The sequence below is a fragment of the Mesoplodon bidens genome (genome assembly GCF_964165515.1).
Source record: "Mesoplodon bidens genome assembly, chromosome: 16".
In the NCBI taxonomy this organism is placed as follows: Eukaryota; Metazoa; Chordata; class Mammalia; order Artiodactyla; family Ziphiidae; genus Mesoplodon; species Mesoplodon bidens.
In genome coordinates this window covers 49006573-49024991 of record NC_138173.1, presented here as the reverse complement: position 1 = coordinate 49024991, position 18419 = coordinate 49006573, and the positions used below count along the sequence as shown (strand labels likewise).

The 18419-nt window shown below is 34.0% G+C and overlaps 1 protein-coding gene across 9 annotated transcripts in view; it reads right to left on the bottom strand.

Moving 5' to 3' along the window:
* OXR1 (oxidation resistance 1) overlaps nt 1-18419 on the bottom strand; it is a 445571-nt gene that overhangs the window by 14429 nt on the left and 412723 nt on the right. For 6 of the 9 annotated variants that reach the window (XM_081258119.1, XM_081258121.1, XM_081258123.1 and 3 more), the window contains one exon: nt 1609-1689. The exons of the other annotated variants lie outside the window; for them this stretch is intronic. In XM_081258119.1, the coding sequence (XP_081114245.1) occupies nt 1609-1689 (81 nt within the window). The remainder of the gene's footprint in view (nt 1-1608; nt 1690-18419) is intronic. 9 annotated transcript variants of the gene reach the window in all.

Here is an 18419-nt window from a genome sequence, read left to right as displayed (position 1 = left end):
ATTTAAAATATGTGAGATTATTTTTTCATGGTAAACATAAAATTTGCCAAAAGTAATTAAGAAAAATTCCTGGGTGCCAAAATTTTAATTAAAAAAATAGTACAAAAAAAAAGTATAATGTTTCATTGGTGTGCATGTGTATGTGAATTTATCTGCTTCATTGAAAAGGTTACCATTATTTTTAGAAATGCCTTTTTAACTTTTACTTTCTAAACATGAAATTTTTTATCTAGCTGAACCAAACAATACATTTAAAAGTTAACTTTTTCACAAACTTATTTTTTAAATTAGAACAATCTGATGCACTAAAAAGTATGTATGCTTTTGCTTGATGGAAATGATCTCACTGATATTCTTAAAATGATAAAAATGTTGATTAAATCAAAACAAATTCTTACACAATTTATTCTGTTGGTATTCTCCTATTAATTTTATTTTCATATGTAAAATGGAATAATATTAGAAAATAAAATATATGAAACAACAGTGATATTCTTAAAGTGACAGAAATGATGATTAACTTAAATTCCTGTACAATTTATTCTGTTGGCACTTTTTCATATTAATTTTATTTTAATATATAAAATGCAGTAATATTAGAAAATAAAATATATGAAACTACTGTTGATGAAACTTTTAAATTGGAAAACAGAATTCTATTGCAGCAGATAACTAAAATGCAGCAATTCTCGATGACTGTGATTCCACGCAGGAATGAAATCTTGCTAAATTATTTTGTTCCTTTAACAGATTTCTTACCAAACCTAAACAACATATATTTTCAACCAATACATGTTCTAGAACTGTATTGTTTTTTGATGAAAACTATATTAATTCTTTCACATCATCATCATGTTTTACCCTTATTTTGATGATGTGAAAGGTTAAAAAAAAATCCAAGGCAGCATGAAAAGCATTAAAAGAAAAATATTCAGGAGTTCTAGCAAAGCCATGAAAGCATATCTCATTAACAGGAAAACATACAATAATACACAAAGCTGAAAAATGAGGTCAAATATATAGTTCTTATTCCTGAAAAATCACAAAGATTATTTCACAGAATTTTAAATAATTTACCTAGTTGTAGTGCCTAATCTATACTATTCCGAAGTATTTCTAATACCAATCAGGAAAACCTAAAACCTAAGGAGAAAAACAACTCATCTCATTATATATTTGATGTAGGGTTGATACAACTGAAATAGCCTTAAAGAAGAGAACCTTGCTATCCGTTAAATTTTTAAACATTTTCCCACAGTACCACATCTTTCGGATTCCATTTAGTAAAGATTCAACCTCAAACCCAAGACATTCTTCCAATGTAAAATGAAAACTCCTCATCAATCTAAGAAATACAGTACTGAGAACAGTTCTAAAATAACAGAAAATTCCTCTGAACATTTTTCAAATGAAAAGATGCCAGAAAAGATATTCCTACAGCTCTTCAAGGCAATACTGTACTCTTTAACACAAAAGGAATTTTCTGATGGGGTATTTTAGTGCTGCAGTCAAAACGAATCCTTCAAAAGAGAGATTTGCCCTGACAAAAGACACTGAGAACAGGGAATATTCAATCTCTGGAGGGGTTTAAACTACTGAAGGGGGCACCTGGAGACGTCTGCAGAGTGTGCGCAGTTCTTCAGTATTTAGAGCATCGATCCTGCGGTGATACTCAGCCACTGACACTACCTGAATATGGAGACAGGAAGACAATAATTCCACTGACAGTTGAGAAAAACAGCCAAAGCAAAACAAAAATTGGAGAAATTTAAATGGGAAAGAGAACTGTAATCAGGATTTCTTTCCCCACTCCATGCTGAAAATCCAAGATATTTATATATTAAACTACGGTGAAATACACATGAATGAATTTAACTTATTAACTACTATATCCAACTAACTACTAGTACACAACTTAAGGTTCATATAGACAGAATTTGACTGAATAAATAGAATTACAGTCGTTTATAAAAGAAACGCTATATAAAACATAACATGCTTTGCTAACATCAAAGATAACATCTAAAATCTAACTGTCTTGCAGTTTACAAAGAAAATGGTAGTTTCAACTCTCCCCTTCAAATCAGTTTAACTCAAACATTAAATCCTAATGGCAATGCTGGAAAAATTTCTTCTAGGCAAAGGTAACAAACACACCGTGCTATATGATCTGTATCAGAACAGAGAAGTGGGGGAGCAAGAAAAAGATATGAAGTACATTTTAAAACCTAAGACAGTAAGAAAAATAAGCTCCAGAAATAGAAAATTAGATTTTTAAAAGCATATCTAATAGCATTCTCAAGCATGTCCACTTAGTCTTTCTAAGTGATCCTGAACTGAAAGTTTTTGCCTTTCCTCTACAGTAATTCTTTGTAGTTGGTACTGTAGCAGTTATTTGTGACTAAAACATAATGACTTTCCTACATTCTAAATTTCTAAGGGAAATTCTATATCTTCTGTAATTGCCTAGACCAGTCTCTTGCACAGTGCTGAATTGGAAAGCCACGTCTGACAGATAAATATTATTATAAAAAGCCCACGAAAACAGACAAGTTTCCTCAGACTGACACAACAGCTACAGCTTTTTCAGATCATGACATAATTCCCAAAACAGTAAGCATAATATAGTGAACTCTGGTGGTGCTATAAATATGTGCTGAATTCTCCTGACCTATGACAAATTCCTCTTGTGATCAATCATGTGTAGAGGTTCTGGCCACAAAATGCAGTTAAACCAATTGACCCATAAAAGGTTTAGATTTTTAAACTAACCTAGGTTTTAAAAGGTTCTTGTTCCTGTCAACTAAAACGAATTAGCTACTTCTATGAAGAGCTGTAAACTTGTTGAAAGCAATGAAAGACATGATGATAGAAAAAAGGAAAAGAAACTGAACAGATTTTCCATTCTGGCCATTATTATTAGATTGACTTTTGAAAAGCAAGAATGCTTGCAATATGATAGCTGACTCTACTTACAAAGAAACCCAAAGTAGTTATGATTTCAAGCTCTGGGGAATCAGATGGACCTAGGTTTTCCCCCTTCCTTATCTATTTCTCCATAAAACAGTGGAAATAATAATAGTACATACTAAATAGGGTTTTTGTGTAAATAAAACAAAGAAATGAAATGCACATTAAGAACTGAGTATAGTGCCCACCATAGACTAAATAGGGGTTAACGCTACTTTTACTTAATTTTCCATCAATTACCCTAAGGACTAAAGGATAATGTTGAAGAGTCTCCATAGTTATTTTTGGTTTTTATTTTTGATATTAAAGTATTTCAGTTTTAAGAACTCAACTATTTTGTACACTGTTTATTCTGAAAGTTTAATTTAAAAATATTAAAGATTTTTCAATTAAGAACAACAGAACTTTCAATAAAGATGAAAGAAAAATTAGGTACTAAAAGTAAAAAAATAAAAATCACAGCTTGCTTTTCTAAGACCAGCAAAAGAAATCTCTACAAAATATTTAATGACAAGTTATATCTTTCTTCCTTTTTCCTATGGCACTCAGTCTAATCGAGAGTTTCCTAGACAAGAATTTTCAAATTACATGACTTAACTATTCCTCTGCATTCTTTCTATTCTTCTACTCAACACTGATTTTACACTGAAAGCTCTTCCTTTTACCATATAAAACACAGTTCCTGGATGAAAGTAAAATTGAATTTGCTCACAAAATGGATCAGTTATAATCTAATTGTATCAACATCACTTAAGAGTAGAAATCATCAGTGAGGGAACCATAAACTGCCATCATAAGTATAAGCTTATAACATCTGGTAGTCATAGTTTCTTTAATGTCACAAATCTACTTTCCTCATTCATTTTTTTTTTTGAACTGTATTCCTTTCTGGAACTTATAAACTCACCACTTCCTTACCTTTAAATATTTACTCATGCTGTGATGAATGATGATATACAGTATTGTCAAAAGAGTAGGTGAACTAATAAAGAAAAAGGATTTGAAATCAAATGACTATGATCTTGGGTGGCCTCAGCCTGCAGCAGCTTCAAGCAGGATTTCGGTTCCCCGGCCGGAGACTGAAGTCAGGCCTCAGCAGTGAGAGCGCTGAATCCAAGCCACTAGACCACCAGGGACAGTGGCCAGCGACAAGGTCCCTGGCTCGTCAGCTTTGTAGAAATGAGTTCCCAGAGATGAAAAGTAGTGAAAAAAGTAAAGTGTTTATTAGGAGGAAAAAGCGTATGTATGAATAGACTCACATGGGCGGACTCAGAGAGTCAAGAGTCGTGTGCTCATAGTAGTTTACCTCACTCGTATGGGGCATTTCTTCTGGGTTCCCTTTGGCCAATTATCTTGCTTTGCCTGGTTCTGAGTCTGTAATTGGTTTATCTCAGGGTCCTCCCACGTGTGCGCATGCGTCTCTTAGCCAGGATGGAATTCTAAAGAGGCCTATGGGTAGGTTGACATCACTTACTATGGGGTGACGCCCCCTTCCCTTTTTGACCTCTGTGGAGCCTTTCTGCGCATGTGTAGTGGGAAAGGTCTCCTTGACTCTGAGAATGAGAAATATGTGGTCCCTTTATCTTTCATCTGGGCAGAGCTTAGCTTCTCCTTCCTCCTGCTATTGTATTCATCTTGGAGAGTCTGTCCACAGGGGATAAACTCCAGCTGCTCAGCCTGGGGCCCATCTATCTCCTGCCTCAACTAGAGAAATATACTTCCTCCTCTCAAAATAAATGAATAAAGAGATATAGATTCCTAGTATATATGGTGGATCTGGAATTAGTCTCAAATTAATTTTTAACCCCTTGGTAAATCATACTCCATATACAGAATGTATTACTTTATCCAAAAGATTAAACCTAAGTGGAACCATTTTCCAGATTGCTACAAAATGTCCTGTATCACACTCCCAATTATTAAAGGCACACAGTTGAGGAAATCAAGACCTTCTAACTAAAACTGTATTCACTGTCTGGCTAAAAAGTCATTTCCTGAGGAGCAAAGTGGTTTGCCTATACTGCTATATCCCATCTGCAGAAACTAAGTACTATGAACTACCCTCTGCAGAATTAAGTGCTATTCTCTAGTCTCTTCAGTTTTTGACAAAGGGCTCTCACAAAGTGAGAGTGTTTATTTTCAACAAATTACAAATGTAAAGGCAGAATTAAATCTACCCATCTCTATTACAAAGAGACTAATAACAACAGCAACCAGAACAGAAGCTGAAAAGAGAGGAAATGTATAGTTGCTGAAAATCCCATGAATAAGAACATGCTGTCCTAAAAAGAAAAGAGCTTCAGTCTAACATCGGTCTAAGAGTCCTTCTTCCAGGATATTCCAGTATTCCCCCCTAAGATTACACCATAAACAAGCCCAAAACCTCCCTTCCCCCAACTGCCTTGCAGACTAAAAAAGATATCTGTGAATGTGCAATTTTTATTTCTCACTTATGCCTTACTTTTATTCCTTAGTAAAGGAAGATGGGGTAGAAAGAAAAATGTTACTTAACAATGCCATTTATATTTTACTTTGGAATCCAAAAATATTTTTTAAAAGGAGGAAATTAAAGTTGAGCTGTTGTAGCTAACAAAAAAGGGCATACAACAGCATCCTGAAGTTACGTAACGTTCTGTTCTATATTTCATAATATATGACAAAGCCTTATCACAAAATAAGACCTGGATTATGTTAAAACTTTACTCCTTTTTGCCTTAAATTAAAACTACTGTTTTCAAAATACACTTCCGTAACTTAAATAAAATATAAAAGGAGCAAATAGAGAACCATAAATTAGGTAACTAGAAAGTAGAATTAATAGAGGGAAAAAAGGATTAAGTCCAGAATGAATACAAAACAGAACACATTACTGAAGTTTTGATTTGAAGAAATCTTTTATATTTAAAATTACATCCTGTTAAGTATATCTGCAGATGACTCACATAGAATTTCATAAGAAGGCAGATATAGTCACTGTTCTTTTAGTCAAAAAGAAACCTGTTAACTACTCAAAACCATTCAATTACAATATGTATATATTATACTAGCCTCATGGAACAATAAACGTAAGAAGTGAATTTCACAAAAAGGGAATAATCTTGTTTTCCCCACAGCATATCAAGGGAAAAGAACACTCATTACATAATCTTGAGATATATTAATTCACTATTATAGTTGGAGACTTCAAAACTCCTCTATCAGTAATTTGCAAATCCGACAGAAAATCAGTAAGGACATAGCTGAACTGAACAGTATTCTCAATTAGTTGGATCTAATTGACATGTATAGAATACTCCATCCAACAACAGCTGAATACATATTCTTCTCAAGCTCACATGGAACATTCACTCAGAACACATTCTGGAACATTAAACATACCTTAACAAATATAAATCATAAAGTATGCTCTCAGACCACAATGAAATTAAACTAGAAATCAGTAACAGAGAAATAGTACAAAAATCCCAAATTACTTTAGAACAACACACTGCTAATTAACACATAATCATTAAAGTCTTGGGAGAAATTTAAAACATTCTGAACTAAAAAAAAATATAACTTACCAAACTCTTGGGATACAGTGAAAGCAGGAATTAAGAGGAAAATTTATAGCACTGAATGCATATGTAAGAAAAGAGAAAGATCTAAAATCAATAATCTCAGTTTCCATTTTAGGAAACTAGAAAAAGAAGAGCAAATTAAATCTGAAGTCAAAGAAAAGAAATAATAGAAAAAAATCAGAGTAGAAATCAGTGAAACTGAAAACAGAAAATCAACAGAGAAAACTCAACAAAACCAAAAACCAGTTCTTTGGAAAGATCAATAAAATTGATAAACCTCTAGCCAGGCTAACTAAAATAAGAAAAAGAACACACAAATAAATTATATCATAAATGAAGACAGGCCATCATTATTGATAATAAAGAAAAATAAAGGAATATTATAAATAACTCTATACCTACAAATCTGAAAACCTAGATGAAATGGACCAATTCCTTGAAAGACACAAACCACTAAACTCACACAGAAGAAACAAATCATCTGAACAGCCCTATATCTACTAAATAAATTGAATTAGTAATTAATAGCCTTGCAAAACAGAAAGTACCAGGCCCAGTTCTAGCCAACTAAAATGAATTAGCTACCAGTAAACATCAAGGTAAACCTATGAAAAGCTATGCAAACTTGTTGAGCGCTATGACAAACACGATAATAGAAAAAAGGAAAAACTGAACAGATTTTCATTCTGGCTAATATAATTATATTGACTTTTGCAAAGCAGAAAGGCATACACCACGGCAGCTGATTTTGTACTTACAAAGAAACCCAAAGTGGTATGATCTCTAGCTCTGGAGCATCTTCAGTGAATCCAGATAGATTCACTAGTGAATTTAATTAAACATTTAAGGAAGAAATTATACTAATTCTCTACAATCTCTTCCAGAAAAACAGAAGCAGAAAAAATACTTCCCAAGTCATTCTATGAGGCCAGCACTACCCTAATAAAAAATAAACAAAGACATTGTAAGAAAGACAAACTACAGACCAATATCTATCATGAACATACATGCAAAAAAACCTCAACAAAATATTACCAAATTGAATCCAACAATGTATAAAAAAGATATCTATACAGTGACCAAGTGGGATTTAATTCCAGGTATGCAAGGGATATTCAAGGTATTTCAACATTTGAAAATCAGCTGATATAATCCATTACACATAAATAGATGCAGAAAAAGCATTAGTCAAAATCTAACATTCATTATAAAAACTCCCGGCAACCTAGAAATAAAGGGTAACTCCTGCAAACATCTAACGAAAAAATCCTACAACTAACATCATACATAATGGTGAAAAATGAAATACTTTCCCACTCCTATTCAACATTGTACTGGAAAACATAGCTAATGCAGTAAAACAAGAAAAAGTCACACTCCTTAGTATTTACCTAAATGAGCTGAAAACTTAGGTCCACATAAAATCTGCACATGAATGTTTATAACAACCTTTTATTTAGTATAAGTGTCAAAACTTGGAAGTAACTAAAATGTCCTTCTATAGGTGAAAAGATAACTGTGGTATACTGAGAAAATGGAATATTAAATGTCAGCACTAAAAAGAAATGAGCTATCAAGCCATGAAAAGACAGGGAGGAACCTTAAATGCATTTTACTAACTGAAAGAAGCCAATATGAAAAAGCTACATATGATACGATTCCAACTAGATGATACTCTGGCAAAGGCAAAACTATAGAAAGATTAAAAACATCAGTGGTGGGCTTCCCTGGTGGCGCAGTGGTTGAGAGTCCACCTGCCGATGCAGGGGACACGGGTTCGTGCCCCGGTCCGGGAAGATCCCATATGCCGCGGAGCAGCTGGGGCCGTGAGCCATGGCCACTGAGCCTGCGCGTCCGGAGCCTACTGCTCCGCAACGGGAGAGGCCACAACAGTGAGAGGCCCGCATACCACAAAAACAACCCCCCCCCAAAAACCAACCCCCCCCCCAAAAAAAACCATCAGTGGTTCTCAGGTGGAGGGAAGGAGGGATGAACAGATGGAGCACAAGGCATTTTGAAGGCAATGAAACTACACTGTATCATCCTGTAATAGCAGATACATGTCATTCCACAGAATGTGTAACACAAAGAGTGAACCCTAATGTAAACTACAGACTTTGGGTGATAATAATGTATATTAGCTCATAAATTATAACATGTACCACATGTTATATGTAATAATATAATATATATATTATATATATATAATACAAGATATAAATAACAGGGGTACTGTGTTTGGAGAGAAAGGGGTATATGGGAGCTCTCTGTACTTTCCATTCGATTCTTCTGTAAATCTAAAATCTCTAAAAAATAAAATCTATTAATTAAAGAAAAACAGGGAAAAAAAACAGGCAAACACAAAATTCAGGGAGGTAGTTACCAATTTGGAGGTGACATGAGATGAGATAGAGAAAGAACACATAGGATGATGCACTTTCATTGGTAACGTTCTAGTTCTTAAGTTGGGTAGTGAATGAGTGAGTGGGATCACAAATACTCATTTTATCATTATGTCTCACAACTTACGTATGTAATAAATATGCTTTTCAACTACCAAGTCAAATACATAAAGAAAAAATATTCTACACTGAATATATGTGTATATGTCCTTTTTTCAATTATGTTGTGACATAATTAGTAAGATGTTTTATACAATAAGGCATAAACACTAGTTAAAAAACTTCCCATGAATATGTACTATAGGTAGGCAACATAGTATAGTAGGTTTAGCTGTAGAACTCTGTCTTAATTCTGATTCTGTATAATAGTCGTTCCTACATATGCCTGAGGGATTGGCTCCAGAAACCTTCACAGAAACCAAAACCCATGGATGCTCAGATCCCTTATAGAAAATGACACAGTATTTGCATACAATCTATGCATATCCTCTCCTTAAATCATCTATATATTACTTATAATACCTAATACAATGTAAATGCTATGTAAATAGCTGTCAGCATTGTGGCAACTTCAAGTTTTGCCTTTTGGAGCTTTCTGGGATTTTTTTCCCAAATATTGTTAATCTGTGGTTGGTTGAATCTGCGAACACAGAACCATCGAATGCAGAACTGGTGGATAAGGAAGTCTGATTATATTAGTTTTGTGAACTTGAGCAACCGTACTTAATCTCTCAATTTCTGGTCTTTCAAATGGAAATAATAATCATATCTTAGGCACTTTATGAGGAATAAATAATAGTATGTGTAAGATATATATAAAGTAGAAAATGATACAGCAAATGTACAAAATAAATGTTAATCCCCTTCTCCTAGTTATAGTCTGAAGATTTTGAGAGCACGTATAGCAAAGAATTTAAGGGCACAGCTTATAGCCAGAATAGAATGCCTGAATTCAAACCACAGCTCTGACCTTTATTGGTCAGAGTATGGCTGTTATATGCCTCTGTTTTGTAAAATGAAGGTGAAAGCAGCAATATTTCACAGGTTGAGGATTAAGTAAAAAACTCATGGTAAGTGTATAGTGTCAGTATAAGTAATTATTAATATTTTAATCAGTGTTATGATCATTAGCTGAGGTCACTGGAAAGAGTTTTACATTTAAATTTGTTCTTCTTAAAATTCTACCTGTGGGCTAATTTCTATACAGATGTAAGTAATTCATCATGTCATGTGTTTTCAAATATAAAAACCTAAAATACAAAAAAAAAATTCATCTTGTCATATATGAGGGCCTAAAAACAACAAAAAAAGGAAAAGATGAGAAAATTCAGTGAAGTATTGATAGAAAAAAATGATGTTATTTAATATTTTGTGACTTTAATCTGATTAAACTTATACCCTTATAAAATGAGCTTATAACCTTCACATGAATTACAATTTATTGACAGACACTAAAAAGGCAGGATATAGTATATGGGTATATCAAATATACAAACAGCTTCAAGTAAATGATTAGAGATTAAAGTTTAGGTTATTTATCAGAATAAACTCTAAAACAGCCTTTAAAACTAAAGAAAACATAGCAAGATGGCTGAGCAGAAAGACCCTGAGCACATGAGCACACCAAAATTACAACTATTTACAGAACAAGTATCAGTGAAACAGACCAGAACCTATCAGAAAAGATCTTTTACAACTATAGATATAATGAAGATGGGCAGCAGGGGTGGAGTCATGGTACAGTCAAGACCATACCTCTGGTAGGTGAACCAGAAACAGAAGAATAATTATTGCAGAAGTTCTCCCCAAGGAGTCTGAGCCCCACATCAGGCTCCCAAACCCAGGGGTATTGGGCTAGAAAGACAAGCCCCCAGAATGTTCGACTTTGAAGGCAAGTGGGGCTTCCTTTTGGGAGACCCAGAAGGTTGTAGGAAATAGAGACTTCACTCTTAAGAGGGCGTACACACACTGGGACTGGGGACAGAAGCAGTAATTTGAAAGGAGCCTGAGTTAGACCTGCCTGTTGATCTTAGAGAGTCTCCTGGAGAGGCAGGAGGCAAAAGGAGCTTACCTTGGGGACACATACACTGGCAGAAGCCATCTTTGGGAGCTTGTTCTACCATGGGGACACTGATGCTGGCAAGTGCCATTTGGAATCTTCCCATTATCTTATTAGCACCTGAACGCAGCCCTGCCCACCAACCTATAGGCACCAGTACCAGGTGCCTCAGGCCAAGCAACTAACTGAGCAGGGACACAGTGCCATCCAACAGCAGACAGGCTGCCTTAAGAACCCCTGAGCCCACAGCCTCCCCTGTACATTGCACAGCCTACCAGAGGGCCCACCAACCAGTACCCAGGCACTAGACTTGGGACCAAGGTAATGATCATGATATGATCAAAGAACTCAGGAGAAAAACGGATGAACAGAGTGAGAAATCGTAAGTGTTTAACAAAGAGTTAGAAAATATAAAAGAACAACCAAACAGAGGTGAAGAATCCAGAAAGTAAAGTGAAAAATACACTAGAAGGAATCAACATTAGACTAAATGATACAGAGGAATGGATAAGCAAGCTGGAAGACAGAGTAGTGGAAATCACATAAGTGGAACAGAAAAAGAGAGAAAGGATAAAAAGAAATGAGGACACTAAGCGATCTCCAGGACAACATCAAGTGTGCTAACATTCGCATTCTAGGAGTCACAGAAGAAGAGAGAAGAAAGGGGCAGAGAAAATACCTGAATTTGGGTAATGATTAGGTAATCACTGAAGACTTCCCTAACCTAGGAAAGGAAACAGACATCCAGGTCTAAGACACACAGAGTTCAAAACATGATCAACCCAAAGAGGACCACAGCAAGACACACTGTAATTAAAATGGCAAAAATTTTAAATAAAGAGAATATTAAAGGCAGCAAGGTAAAAGCAACAACTTGTATACAAGGAACTCCCATAAGACTATGAGCTGAATTTTTAGTAGAAACACTGCAGGACAGAAGGAAGTAGCACGATACATTTTAAATGATGAAAGGGAAAAACCTACAACTGAGAATACTTTACCTTGCAAGGCTCTCAATCAGATTTGATGGAGACATTGAAAGTTTTACAGACAAACAAAACGTAAAAGTGTTCACCAAATCAGCTTTACAAGAAATGTTAAACGGGCTTCTCTAAGTGAAAAAGAAAAGGCCACAACTAGAAACAAGAAAAAAGCTCATGGGTAAAGGCAAATAGGTAGTAAATCAACAGCGTAAAAGCTAGTAGGAAGGTTAAAAGACAAAAGTAGTAAAACCATCTATATCCATGATAAACACTTAAGGGATACTCAAAAGAAAAAAGTGTTAAGTATGTCAAAAACAGTAAACGTGAGGAGAGAAGAGTAAAAATGCAGGGTTGTTGAAATGCGTTTGAAATTAAGAGAACAGCAATTTAAAATAATCACATACATATATAGATTGCTTGCTCGCTCTGTGTGTGTGTGTGTGTGTGTGTGTGTGTGTATAAAAACCTCATGGTAACCACAAACCAAAAATCTATAACAGATACACACACAAAAATGAGAAGGGCATCTGCATGTAACACTAAAGATAGTTATCAAATTACAAGGGAAGAGAAGAAAGGAACAAAAAAGAACTGTACAAACAATTAACAAAATGGCAATAAGTACATACAGATCAATAATTACTTTAAGTGTAAATGGACTAAATGCTCCAATCGAAAGTCATGGAGTGGTTGAATGCATACAAAAACAAGACCTGTATATATGCTGTCTTAAGAAGTCAGACACACACAGACTGAAAATGAGGAGATAGAAAAACATATGCCATGCAAAAGGAAATCAAAAGAAAGTCAGGGTAGCACTACTTCTATCAGACAAAATACTTTAAAACAAGGCTGTTACAAGACACAAAGAAGGGCCTTACATAATGATCAAGGGATCAATCCAGGAAGAAGATACAGCAACTGTAAATATATATGCACCCAACATAGGACCACCTAACACAGAAAATATTAACAGAAATAAAGGAAGAAACTGACAGTAACACAATAATAGCAGAGGCCATTAACACCCCACTTACATCATCCCGACAGAAAATCAATAAGGAAACACTGGCCTTAAATGACACATTGGACCAGATGAAGTTAATAGATATGTATGAAATACTGCATCCAAAAGCAGCAGAGTATACATTCTTTTCAAGTGCACATGAAACATTTTCCAAGATACATCACATGCTAGGCCACAAGACAAGCCTCAGTAAATTTAAGAAAATTGAAATCATATCATGCATCTTATCTGACCAGAGTGATATGAGACTAGAAATCGACTACAAGAAAAAAAGCTGCAAAAAACACAAATATATGGAGGCTAAACAATACCCTACTAAACAAACAATGGATCACTGAAGAAATCAAAAAATACCTGAAGACAGATGAATATGAAACACAATGACCCAAAATCTATAGGGTGCAAAAGCAGTTAAAAGAGGGAAGTATATAGCGATACAAGCTTACCTCAGGAAACAAGAAAAACCTCCAATAAACAACCTAACCTTACACCTAAAAGAACTAGAAAAAGAACAAACAAAACACAAAGTTAGTAGAAGGAAAGAAATCATAAAGATAGAAGCAGAAATAAATGAAATGGAGACTAAAAAAAAAATAGAAAAGATTAGTGAAACTAAGAGATGGTTCTTTGAAAAGATAAACAAAACTGATGAACCTTTAGCCTGACTCATCAAGGAAAAAAGAGAGAAGGCCCAATTCAATAAAATCAGAAATGAAAAAGGAAGAGAAATCATAACAGATTACTGTGGACAGCTATATGACAATAAAATGGACAACCTAGAAGAAATGGACAAATTCCTACAAATGTACAATCTCCCAAGCATAAACCAGGAAGAAAGAGAAAATGTGAACAGACCAAATACCAGTAATGAAACTGAGTTAGTAATAAAAGTTCCCATCAAACAAAAGTCTAGGACCAGACAGCTTAACAGGTGAATTGTACCAAACATTTAGCAAAGAGTTAACACCCATCCTTCTCAAACTATTCCAAAACACTGCAGAGAAAAGAACACTTCTGAATTCATTCTATGAGGCCAGCATTACCCTGATACTGAAACAAAAGATATCACACACAAAAAAAAATTACAGGCCAATATCACTGATAAACATAGGTACAAAAATCCTCAACAAAATATTAGAAAACCGAATCCAACAAAACATTAAAAGGATCATACACCATGAGTAAGTGGGATTTATCCCAGGGATGAAAGGATGGCTCAATATCTGTAAATCAATCAGTGTGATATACCACATTAACAAATTGAAGAATAAAACCCATATGACCATCTTGATAGATGCAGAAAAAGCTTTTGACAAAATTCAACATCCATTTATGATAAAAACACTCCAGAAAGTGGGTATAGAGGGAACATACCTCAACATAATAAAGGCCATGTACGAGAAGCCCACAGCTAATATTACAGTCAATGGTGAAAAGCTGAAAGCACTTCCTCTAAGATAAGGAATAAGACAAGGATGCCCAATCTTGCCACTTTTATTGAACACAGTACTGGAAATCTTAACTATAGCAATTAAACAAGGGGAAAAAAAAAGAGATACAAGTTGGAAAGGAAGAAGTAAAACTGTCACTATTTGCAGATGGTATGATACTATACATAGAAAATCCTTAAGACGCCACCAAAAGACTACTATAGATCATCAACGAATTTGGTAAAGTTGCAGGATACTAAATTAATATACAGAAATCTATTTCATTTCTATACACCAACAACAAGCTATCAGAAAGAGAAATTAAGGAAACAATCTCATTTACCATCACATCAAAAATAATAAAATACCTAGGAATGACCTTACCTAAGGAGGTAATGGTCCTATACTTGAAAAACTGTAGTACACTGATGAAAGAAATTGAAGATGACACAAACAGATGGAAAGATACACTGAGTTCATGGATTGAAAGAATTAATATTGTTAAAATGACTATACTACCCAAGGCAATCTACAGATTCAATGCAATTCCTATCAAAATTCCAATGGCATTTTTCAGAGAACTAGAACAAATATTTTAAAAAATTGTATGGAAACACCAAAGACCCCAAATAGCCAAAACAATCTTGAGAAAGAAGAACAGAGTTGGCGGTGTCACACTCCCTGATTTCAGATTATACTAAAAAGCTACAGTAATCAATACAGTATGGTAGTGGCACAAAAACAGACACATAGATCAATGGAACAGAACAGAGAACCCAAATATTAACCCACATATGGTCAATTTATCTATGACAAAGAAGGCAAGAATATACAATGGGGAATAGACAGTCTCTTCAGTTAATGGTACTGGGAAAACTAGATATCTGCATGTAAAAGAACGAAATGAGAATATTTTCTTACACCATATACAAAAATAAACTCAAAATGGATTAAAGAACTAAATGTAAGACCAGAAACCATAAAATTACTAGAAGAAAACTACTAGGCAGAACACTATTTGACATAAATCTTAGCATTATTTTTTTGGATCCATCTCCTCAGGCAAAGGAAACAAAAGCAAAAATAAACACACAGGACCTAACTAAACTTAAAGCTTTGGCACAGCAGAGGAAACCATTGATAAAACCAAGACAGCCTACTGAATGGGAGAAAACACTTGCAAATAATATGACTGATAAGTGGTTAATACCCAAAATACATGAACAACTCATATAACTCAGTATCAAAAAACCCAATTAAAATATGGACAGAAGTCCAGAATAGACATTTTTCCACAGAAGACCTAGAGATGGCCAACAGGCACATGAGAAGATGCTCAACATTGCTAATCATCAGGGAAATGAAAGTCAAAACCACAATGAGATATCACCTCACACCTGTCAAAATGGGTATCGTCAAAAAGAACACAAATTAACAAATGCTGGCGAGGATGTGGAGAAAAGGGAACCCTGGCACACTTTTGGTGGGAATATAAGTTGGTGCAGCCATTGTGGAAAACAGAATGGAGGTTCCTCAAAGAACTAAAAAGAGAACTGCAATTCTATTCCTGGGTATATACCCAAAGAAAACAAAAACACTTAGAAAAGATATGTGCACTCCAATTTTCCTAACAGCATTATTTACAATTATTTACAATTTAGCCAAGATATGGAAGTTACCTAAGTGTCCATCAACAGATGAATGCCTAAACATGTGGTGTATATACATATACAACAGACTACTACTCAGCCATAAAAAACAAACAAAAAAATTTGCCTTTTGCAACAACATGGATGAACCTAGAGGGTATTATGCTTAGTGAAATAAGTCAGAGACAAACGAATACTGTATGTTATCACTTATAGGTGGAATCTAAAAAATAAACTAGTGAATATAATAAAAAAAGAAACAGACTCACAGATATAGAGAACAAACTAATGGTTATCAGTGGAAAGAGGTGATACAGGGGTAGGGGTTTAGGATGCAGAAACTACTATGTATAAAATAAATAGGCTACAAGTATATATTGTATAGCACAGGGAACATAGCTGGTATTTTATAATAATTATCAATGGATTATAATCTACAAAAATTTTGAATCACTATGTTGTACACCTGAAAATAATATAATACTGTAAGTCAACTATACCTCAATAAAAAATGTATAAGGAAAAGATAAAGTTAAGCATATTTCATCAACATCGTTCTCACCCAAGCTAACTGGCAAAGGTTTAACTTTATTCCATATATTTTGGAGCATATTTAATTATTAGTCCTATTAGTTATTATCTTTGAGACTTTAATTCATTTACAAAATGAAAATAATCTATCTCTGGTTAACACACAGTTACTGAGCATTTAGAAAACTGTCCTAGTTTACATAAAAATATGGCCATATCAATACTAGCTATAAGACTATTTATTACTTAAGTAATACCATTCTACTAATCAGTTGAGTAAAGTTATGAAGAACTGTAAGAAGTTACAAAATACGAAGTCCAAAAATGAGAAATTTTATTTGTTCTAAAATATTTGTTATACTCCTGGAAAAATTATTTTTTATTTTCAGCTTTAAAGTGGAAGAGCTCCCTCTCTGGCAGAATCTTAGAGGAAATTTCAATCTACAAAACAAGTAAAAGAACTGCTATCATTTTAATTCGTATTTTCTTAAGCCTTTCTCCTACAGCTTCTAGGATTTCTACTCCAAAGCAAGGCAAATGGCTAGAAAACTGGGACTTGAGCTTGTCTACACACCAAAGCACATCATAATGTATTGTACCATTTTATAAAACTCTCAAAGACGTCCTGGCGAGGTAATGAATATGCTAGGGTCTAGCTGTCTCTGTGCTCCATGACAACTTAGTTCAGTAAACCACTCCATATGAATTTTCACCTTTAAAATGGGAAGTAATACTACTGACTTTGCAAGGTTATTGTGAAGGTTAAGTGAGACAACATACATAAACTCTATGTGCAGAGCTGAGGACCAGTGAGAAGCATGCTCTCATATCTGAAAAATCACATAACAGCTTCCTATGAGGTTAAAAAGGAATTGGTGACTGTAAGTGTGTGATGTACATTATAATGACCTATAAAGTTCAAAATATCCACATTTTGCCTGTATTTGTAATAAACTGAACTATATTACAGTATTAGCAAACTAATGATAAATGTCCATTCAAACAGCAAATCAAAAAAAACATGCATAGCATCACTGTTCTTGGTTAAAAAAAAAAAAAAAAAACTATGTTAATTGGCTAATCTGATAACCTGATCAGAATTTTAACAAATCCAATCATTTCAGATGCCTAAACCCCTCTGTGCTGATGTTTCATAAACAAAAACTTGAAATCATTCAACTTAAAAATAAAAAGACATAACAAAGTACTCTCGAGCCAAATTACACCACCAGCAACGGAAATCATTTTGATATTTTTACATGTTTAACATTTAAGTGTGGCAAGCTGCTTTGGGGGCATCTTCCAAAGTCACTCCCGGTTCTAAGTATGTGTCTAGTCTCATTTAAATCATCTATAATCTCAGTAAAAATAAAATTAATATTCATAAGGCAAGATATAATCTTAAATTACCAAAGAAAAAACAACTGGCAATGCATTTTCTAACAAATAATGCATACATACTTATACTGAAAAATATCTAGGATTCTTAAAATAGTAAGGTCGAGTAAGATATTTCTTTATTAGAATATCATTTAAAGTTCTGTATTAGGCAAAAATGCTTGAAACTTTTCGGATAGCTTAAGAAAGACTTTTCTTGGATTGCTAAAATAATAGTCTTAAAACACAAAATTATAAATGTATTTAGTTTGGGATCCAGTCAATAAAAATTAAAGTTAATTCACTAAGATAGTTCTACTAAACTTATTTTTAAGCAAAACAAAAATTCCAAATATTTTCCTACAAAGTTAAATTAAAAATTAAGGCAGTAATAAAGGTTTGATAACTTGCTGTTGATGTAGAACAGGAAA